At 37.7% G+C, this 9,560-nt stretch overlaps 1 protein-coding gene across 5 annotated transcripts in view; it reads left to right on the top strand.

The window, feature by feature from the left end:
* Positions 1-4,909: 4,909 nt before the first annotated feature.
* LOC105465516 (TBC1 domain family member 32) overlaps positions 4,910-9,560 on the top strand; it is a 227,177-nt gene continuing 222,526 nt past the window's right edge. For 4 of the 5 annotated variants that reach the window (XM_071096373.1, XM_071096370.1, XM_071096372.1 and 1 more), the window contains exon 1: positions 4,910-5,121. In XM_071096373.1, coding sequence (XP_070952474.1) covers positions 4,967-5,121 — 155 coding nt within the window. In that variant the 5' untranslated portion in view covers positions 4,910-4,966. Of the gene's footprint in view, positions 5,184-9,560 lie in introns of all 5 variants that reach the window. The other variant, XM_071096374.1, reaches the window with a different exon arrangement.

The following is a 9,560-nucleotide window of genomic DNA, read 5'->3' as shown; positions in this document are numbered from 1 at the left end:
AAGATGTAACTATATACGTGTAAGTGGCTAATTATTCAAGTTTTTATTTAGTAACGAATTCAAGAGAAATCCTATTTTTATTGAAAATTCTATTACTAAAATTGTTTGTGATAAATTAATTCATCCTATAACTCTTTTAAGGAACAAATATGTTTTTTATATTATATTTTTTCTTAAAGTGAAAGAAGAAATTCACATGTACACACAATGCACATGTAGTTTAGAGACTTGTTTAGATATGAGAGTAGATTGAATTAGACTGAATATGGTCTCAAATTAATAAAACCAAAGGAGGGGGGAAATTGTATTAAAATCAAGTCTTAAGAAGCAAGGTTCAGTTATACCTGATGTACAGAACTTTCTAGACCACATAACAAATATCTTCAAAGTTGGATTCAATGCTGGAAACATGAGAGTGAATATATTTTAGCCTTGCTTTCAGAGCAGTGAGATTCTTGTCTTGCTGGCATCATACTAAAAGCAGGATTAGGATAAGGCATTAGCTCAAGAGGCTTATTTGGAAAATTGCTTAGGCCAACAATTTAGGAGGGATCAGTAAGTGATCCCCGTAAATAATGAATGTCATGTTTCTTGTAAATAAGGAAACATAGTTATTTATACCAATTCAAATTCTTTTTCCAGACATGCAAGAAAACTTTCAAAGCCAAGAACTATATTTTGGGTAATGGCCAAACTCTATGTTAGACTTTTGAAGAAATTTTTCATGAGTAAGTGTTTGGTTTTCCAATCAAATATCTCCCTGGGAAAAAGCAAAAGCCATTTTAAAATGAGAGATCCCCCAAATTAAAAAAAGTCTTTAAGTAGAGATGTTAGAGATTTATAGCTCCCTAATTTCATTCTGATTTGTTACTAGAGAAGAAAAAGCCAATTTCAAAACCTGGAAGATTTGAAATAGTTTACTCTCTTATTAGTTTATAAAAGTTGCATCTGGCTAAGTTCTATGAAAATATCCAATTCAAAGTTGTAGAAATGGGCAACGATGATAGTAACATTCAATAGTTATTCAACACTTTTCCAAAATTCGAGGCCTTTGCTAGTACTTTACATGTGTTACCTCACTGCAAATCCATGAGTACAAAGTACTTACTATGCTCACAGCCTTTTAAAAAAAGTAAAGAAAACACATTAAAAAAAATTTAGATCATTGACATGGTTACTGTGGCCATATCTCTTTGGGACAAAAATTAGTTCTTTGACAAGAATCCCCTGTGTACAGAACAGACATAAGGAAGACCTGGCAGTCTATGACATGACCAGAAACTCATGTTAGTATTATAAGAATACCATGTGTTGGATAATGGGATAATATCTGATTCACTGAATCAGATTCCATAGCCATGTAGCATTTCCTCGGAAATAGACTAAAACTCAGAGATTCATATGCAGTAGGCTTACTGGGGTGTACTCTTGGGAACAAGGTCTGGGAAGAGTCTGGGAGGAAGAATTAGGTATAAGGAGAAGTTCAGCTGTAATGCTCTTGCAAAAAAGTCTCCAGCCAATCATGTGAGGAATTCTGAAGCTGAGATGGTGCTTCAGAGTTGTCCCACAGATATCTTAGGAATTCAACTTCCTAGGTTGAGTGCATCTTATTTAAGGATATATAAGAACATGTGCAGAAATATTCTCTGGAAAATATTGAAAACTTTTGGAGAGATTAAGAACTGGTTTACTTATTAAACATTCTCAAAATATTACAAGTTCAACATTTTTGTGTCTTCCTGTTGAATTAAACTAGTTTTAAAAATTATGATGTGACACGCTGTATCTCTGACATCTTTAAGTTTATTTTTGCTGATACGAGTATACCTTCAACAGCTTTATTTTGGATAATATTCACCTATTTTATCTTTTCCCATCTTTTAAATTCTTACTTTTCTAGGTTTCTTTTAAACCCTTACTTTTCTAGATTCTAATAAATAGCATAGAGTTGGTCATTTTAAAATACAATCTGGCAGTTCTGGCTTTTAAGTGGAGTGTTGAGTTCATTTAAATTTATCAGTGTTTAGGGCTTTTTCTATAATGTTTCTTTGTATATTTTTATTTTTCCTACTTTTCTAATGTTTTTTTTATTTTCCTTTTTAAAAAATGTATTCATTGTTTTCTCTCCTTATTTAATTTTTCTCCCCATTTTTTAAAATGAAAATTCTCTATTTCTTCTTTTCTTTTCTTTTTTTTTGAGATGGCGGCTCACTGCAAGCTCCGCCTCCCGGGTTCACGCCATTCTCCTGCCTCAGCCTCCTGAGTAGCTGGGACTACAGGCGCCCGCCACCATGCCCGGCTAATTTTTTGTATTTTTTAGTAGAGACGGGGTTTCACTGTGTTAGCCAGGATGGTCTCGATCTCCTAACCTCGTGATCCGCCCGCCTCGGCCTCCCAACGTGCTGGGATTACAGGCGTGAGCCACCGCGCCCGGCCTCTATTTCTAATTTTTAAGCGGTTACATTTGAAATTTTGCCATGCTCACTCAGTCAAGTTTAACATCTTAAACTCCCTTTAGAAAAATACAAGATGCTGGGTGCAGTGGTACATATCTGCAGTTCTAGCTACTTGGGAGTCTAAAGTTGGGGGATCATTTGAGCTCAGGAATTTGAATCCAGACTGGGCAACATAGACCCCATCTCTAAAAAAAAGAAAAAAAACACAAAAATACAAAGATTGCAGAACATTTCAACTTATTCTATTTCCTACTTTCTAATGATTGTTTCTAGTATTTTAGTACTGTATTTTTAATCTTCACAAATTACAATAATTTATAATCATTACTTTATGTAGACAATATTTATAGAATTTTACTTTAAAGCATCCCTCCTCTGTTTTTTGCCCTCTTTCCTTCTTGTATCTCAGGTATTCTAAGTTTGTTTTCCTTCTTCGTAAGGTATAATATTTAGCACAGTAGCTCTTAATCTGTCAAGTTCTATTCTCCCTTAGAAGGTTTTTTGAAATATGTGGGGACATTTTGTCATCACGGTGGTTTCAGGGCACTTACTGGCATCTGTAGCGTGAGACAGGGACACTTAAACACCTTGAAATACACCCAGGACAGTCACGTACACAAAGGATTGTTCTGGTTCTTACATGACTCTCAGTGGTTTCAATGGTTCTTCTGGGTATTTCATGCAGAAAAATGCTCTTGATAAGTATCTGAGTCTAGGATCTAATTCCATGTATATAAATAGATACAATATTTATAAATAGGATCTAATTCCATGTATATAAATAGATATAATACTTATAAACATGGACTTAGAAATATAAATATTATAAATATGAATATTATATAAACATAAATGGAATATTTGGCACAGTTTTAACACGCTGAATTTTTCAGGAATGCAAAAGCCATGTAAACCAAGGAATTTTGTTCTGAATTTTACCAATAATAGCAATATTTCAGAAAATCACAACGCTAATGGCTATCTCAGTCTTCTTGTCTGAGTTGTCAATACAACCACCTGTTAATTTGAATACGCAGTTGTCACATTGCTGGTAACTCTATGTATGTGCACACAGATACATGCACATATATATATTGGGTTTTAAACATCCCCCACAAATGAAGTTGCAAATACGCCTACTCTGCTAATATATTTTTTCCCCTAATGCAGTAGACAATCAAGACAATTAGCATACATTTCATGAAGTTACATGCCGCTAGAGCTGGCAAAGATGTATCATACTTTTGCTTCCGAAAGTAATAGCGTAAACATCAAAGAGTACATTAATCCTGGCTAATATGTGATGTGTACCTGATACTAGGGGAGTAAACTATAAGGCTGGATAAAGGAGAATTCATTGACATTGAACCACTCATCAGTGGGACAGCTCCTTATAGCCTGGACATAACCATGGTCTGGGAATTGATCTAGACTGGAAACTGGATGAGGTACCATGAATATCCACTGCAGCCTCCTGCAGAACGATCTTTATATATGATACCATCACATGGTGTCTCTCTGGAATCCCATTACATCCTACTACTTGCATGAAAATCTCGAATCCCTTAACGTGCCAACAGATTAGATCCTTCCAGATGTGACCAATTTACTTCTTTAGCTTCCTCACCTCCTCTTTCTAACCCTATTACCTCAAGTGCCAGTATATCCTACACTCTGAGGTCCCTATTCTTTGCATGTCCAGTTTGCTCTTTGCTTCTTTCCTCAACTCCTCTATCAGGTTGAAACTAATTCTGGGTCTCCACAGCACCGACTTGGCACATTTTTTTTTATTTTCTAGCATGACATTTAATTGCACTGTATTGTAATCGTTATTTTTCTCTGTTACTCAATGAGGGAATCTGCTTCATAGCTCCTAGCAAGGTGCTTGGTAAGGAAAGTGTTTGGTGAGGCGTAGGAGCTCAGTAGGTGTTAGCCGTTAGAGGAAAATACCACTGCAACTTTTCAATACCATTTACTCTTCAATTGAGCCTTGCCAGGCTACTTTCAGTTTCACTTCTACTATCTTTCTTTTATTGATCACTTTCTCTTCGTACTCTCTTCTCTCCCACCTACAACGCGGCGGCGAGGGAGAGCGGCTCACTCGAACATTTTCTGGGCGCCCCCAGGTCACCTGGTGCCACTCCCTCTCACCAAGGAAGCCACATCAGCGAGCTGACGTCACGCGCACCGCTGACGTTCCGTCGTCGGTTCCTCCCATCAGATCATTCCTGATGTCTCTTTTGTTAGCCGGGAAAGTCTGAGGTCTGCTGGTACTGAAGGCTAGCAACTACGAGTACCAGAGACGAGACCTCGCGGATCCCTGCTTCCCCAAAGGTGACTTGTTTTCCGAAATGACGCGCTGGCAGCTGAGGGCCCACCCCCAGGCGCTAGCCGCGGTCTCCCTGGGAACGACGCCGCACGTAGCCGGGGCTGGGTAGGGGTGCGCGTGCGCAGTGCGCGGCTTTTGCTCGGACCTGGAGTAATGAGAGTGGGCGTTTGATTCCAACAGGATGGCCAGTTTCTCCAGCGAGGACCAGGCAATGTTGCAGGCGATGCTGAGGCAGTTGTTCCAGAGCGTGAAGGAGAAAATCACGGGTGCCCCTTCCCTGGAGTGTGCCGAAGAGATTCTTTTACATCTGGAGGAAACTGATGAAAATTTTCACAAGTAAAATTGCTTTTGATATCTTAAGCCTACAAACCATTGATCCAGAGAAGGTCCAGAGAAAGGTCAACAATGTTAATTTTTATTTATTGTTTTTAAAATCGTGCCCAACTTGGAGGGTTACTTTTTCTCTTATTTGCCAAAACGTCGAATTTATTTAACATTTATTCTTATTTCCTAAAGCTTCTTCCTCCTCTCTCTGTCTATATTTTTTGAGGGGGAATCTCTCTCTGTCGCCCAGGCTGGAGTGCCTCCCGAGTAGCTGGGACTGCAGGTGCCCGCCACCGCGCCTGGCTAGTTTTCGTATTTTTGGTAGAGACGGGGTTTCACCACGTGGGCCAGGCTGGTCTCGAACTCCCGATCTCAAGTGATCCGCCCGTCTCGGCCTCCCAAAGTGCTGGGACTACAGGCCTGAGTCAGCGCGCACGGCCGCCGCCTCTGCCACAACCACTATATCCTAATAATCCATTACCCCGTGCCTCACCCGGGCAGCGCAGTAATATTAATATAAATTATTCATCCTCTTTGAAAGAATACTTCCACGATTTCAGGGGATTCCTGTCACTCTACAGTACTTAAAAGCAATGAGTTCCAACAATCTTTGTTCCTTTGCTGATATTTTCAGTGGCCACACGAATTATTCACTCTGAGCACTGCAAAGGGAATACCGAAGTGAGATCATTAGTTTCCTCTGGAATAGTTTAAGTTTCTCTAGAGGGGTAAGCCACATAACTAAATGTCTGTGATACATGTCAGAAATATAAGAGACAGAGAAGCGGGGACAGAGTGCTCTGCGTGTGGGAGCAGTAAGGAAAAGAGGTTTAATGAGAGAGGTGCCATTTGAGGTAGATCTTGAAGATCTTTAGAGACTTATGTTTTTCTTTTGGTTCATATAATTTCAGTTAAGCCTCTGAATTTACAAGTCTGCCTCCAGGTGCCTCCATTCATTATTATTACTAGTGTTTTTAACTCAGTGTTTGCATTTCATTTGGATCTGACAGAGATGACATTGGAAATTTTTCTAGTTATACTACCGTTACTGACTCTTGGTTACCCTTGGGTACCCTGAAGTTCTACTCATCTGGAACTCCTGTCAATATCATATATGTGCATCAGGGCATTTTTGAGTTCTTTAAAATTCTATGTACAAGTTTGTGTTTACTTGCAGTTTTATAGGGGGAGTATTTGCAGTTTTCACTACTTTCTCAATTTGAGTTTTAAAAAATGTGAAAGGAATCTTCATTAATATGGAGTTTCTAATTTCTTTAGTATTTCCGATTATACATACGGTTTCTTTTTCTTTTGTATTTCTATGATTTTCTTGTTTATTTTCTCTTTCAATTCACTACTAATACCTGTTATTAGATGATAACGTTATTTATTTTGGAGCTACCAGAGACTAGCTTTTTTTGGTTAGCTACAGATTTGTTAAACAGTGGAGTACAGAAAAATTAGAACTTTTTCAAATATAGGTTGGGTGATGAATGTTTTGTAAGCTTATATAATGATAATTTACCTCAACACATCCACATAAAGCATTATGTTTGGGATTTCATTTCTGGTTTTTATTTTACATGGAGTTGTTTAAATTATCTGTAAATTACTGAGTAGGTTTTTGCTAGGATCATATTCTGGGAATTTGGCCATTTCATCTAGATTTTCAAACTTATTTATAAAAAGGTTTTCATGAATATCCTGTTATCTTTTTAGTATTTCCAGTATCTGTAGTCATGTTCCCTTTTGTTTTTATTTGTGTCTTCCCACTTTTGCTCTTCATCTGTTATGCTAGAAGTTTATTTTCTTAGCCTTTTCAATGGACCACCTTTTGACTTTTTCTCCTCCTTTCTGTTATATAGACACATATTTTTTGTTTTATTAATTTCTGCTCTTTATTTTTTTCTATGTGGGAAACCTTTAACCTTCTGGTACTGAATACTAGCTCATTAATATGCAGCTCTTTTTTCTTTTTTAATAGAAGCATTTAAAGCTACACTTTTGCCCATAATTATTGCTTTATCTATCTGTATCAATTTAAAAATTTTTTCAAGTTAAAATTGGGTCATTGTAGTTCCTCTCAGAAGTCTAATGACTCTGGTAATACTGTATTACTCTTCAACAGCTCATTAGGTAGGTTAAATAAATGCTTTTTAAATGACATGCACAGTTAATAGTTACTATTTACTAAAGAGATTTACTTGTGGCCTCCTAAAAAACAGTCCAGAGGGGCTCGAATTATAGCTAGTTTATAGTCTTAAAGGTAAGACTTGACTTAGAATCCTAAAAGTCATTTTTAATCTTAATAATAGGGTAAAATGTATAATGTCTTAGTTGCACTAGCCTGAGATCTGTGTCTTAGGAGGAGGGAATTCTTTTATGTGAGAAAGGAAAAGAGGAGCTGCTTAACTTTGGTGTCTCCATAGAATTTTCCAATCTCAGAGTTGGAAGGGATCTTAAAGGTCAGTTATTTCAGGTGCTCATATTTCCATTTCTCTTTCTTTCAGTGACCTAACTCTCCTTCAGCACTAATGTTCTAGAGTCACTTAGTTGTGTCTTCCTTTCCAAAGTGTTTATTTCAGAATTTTTCATTTTTCCACATCCACTATTAGAACATTGATTCCCTAAATCCAAGTGATGTTGGCCTGTAATTAGCAAGAAAAATAATCTAATTAAAAGACTTATAGGGGAGGCTGGACATGGTGGCTCACGCCTGTAATCCCAGCACTTTGAGAGGCCAAGGCAGGTGAATCACTTGAGGTCAGGAGTTCAAGACCAGCCTGGCCAACATGGTGAAACCCTTTCTCTACTGAAAATACTAAAAAAAAAAAAAAAAAAAAAAAATTAGCCGGGCGTGGTGGTGGGCGCTGGTAATCCCAGCTTCTTGGGAGACTGAAGCAGGAGAATTGCTTGACCCCAGGAGGTGGAGGTTGCAGTGAGCCGAGATCGTGCCACTGCACTCCAACCTGGGCAACAGAGGGAGAGGGACTCCGTTTCAAAAAAAAAAAAAAAAAAAAAAGACTTATGGGAAATTGTTGCTGGGCTGTTAACATTTTTGTAAGAAGTTGGTTTTTAAGACAGTTGATGTAATTTCAGGTGGTATAATAAAGTGAGGGAAAATGTCATTTGGGGAGAAACTACAGCGTAGGCAGTACAGCCATATCTAGGCATGTGTTTTATGGGACAGCTAAAATACTCTCTCTGCTTTTCACAGGAACTTCTTTTTCTCTACAGTAAACTGTATACCCTCTAAAAGATCTAAGCTCTCCCACTTTTCTCTAAGAATGGCAGCAAGGATTTGAGGCCTGGTGGGAGGGGAGAGAGAGAAGAGTATGTTGTTTTCATTATGTGTGTATGTGTTGTGTAAATTTTTACATGCAGACTGGCTCCCTATAAAGCAGCATTGCTTTTTCAACCTTTGCTGCACTGGAACCATCTGGGGGCTATTTAGAAAAATACTGATGCTTAGTCCCTACCATAGATGAATCAAAATTTCCTGGGGGTTTTGGCAGAGGGAAGTGGTAGAGGCTGGGCCCTGGTGGTTTTAAAACAAAGCTTTCTATGTAAGTCTAATATGCAGTTAGAGTTGAGACCTCAGAATTAGAGTGTAGTTACTGGCATTTCAGTGATAAATAGAGTGGTTTTTTTTTTTTTTTTTTTTTTTTTTTTTTTTTTTACCAATTCTAATGATTTTAACAGTCTCTAATGCAGAGACTCACCTTTATAGCCTTCTCACTTGGTCTGTTTTTGATACAGAGGGACCACAGTAATATTTGTTGAATTGGGTATCATTCTTTGTTTTACAGAAGGATTCACCAGTGACTTTTTAATTAGGGAACTCTAGTATGTTTAAGTGGTAACTTCAAGAAAATATTTCCTCTGGGCTGTGCTCAGTGGCTTACGCCTGTAATCCCTGCACTTTGAGAAGTCGAGGTGGGCAGATCACTTAACACCAGGAGTTCAAGACCGGCTTGGGCAACATGGCAAAACCCTGTCTCTACAAAAAATACGAAAATTAGTTGGGTGCAGTGGCATGTGCCTGTAGTCCCAGCCACTCAGAAGGCTGAGGTGGGAGGATCCCTTGTGCCCAGAATGTCAAGGCTGCTGTGAGCCTAGGTAACAGAGCGAGACCCTGTCACAAAATAAAACAAAATAAATAAAATAAAGTAAGAAAGTATTCATTCTGTAAGGAGATTTACCTGTATGGAGAAAATTACCAAGAATTATGTGTGCTTCTATAATTAATGAATGCATTCCTTGTAACTGTTTATTATGAGCCAAAAGCTTATTTTTGACCTAAAAAGTTGTAGGAGATGTAAAATACTCGTTCTTTCTATTATATGGTCTTATATACACTAGTGTGATTAAGTATGATTATATATGCTAATGTGATATAAGATTGTCATATAATAAATTCTATGATTCTGAAATATAGCCTATTTTAAGAA

The sequence above is a fragment of the Macaca nemestrina genome, chromosome 5 (assembly GCF_043159975.1).
Source record: "Macaca nemestrina isolate mMacNem1 chromosome 5, mMacNem.hap1, whole genome shotgun sequence".
NCBI classification, from domain to species: Eukaryota; Metazoa; Chordata; class Mammalia; order Primates; family Cercopithecidae; genus Macaca; species Macaca nemestrina.
This window is presented reverse-complemented; position numbering and strand designations above follow the sequence as displayed.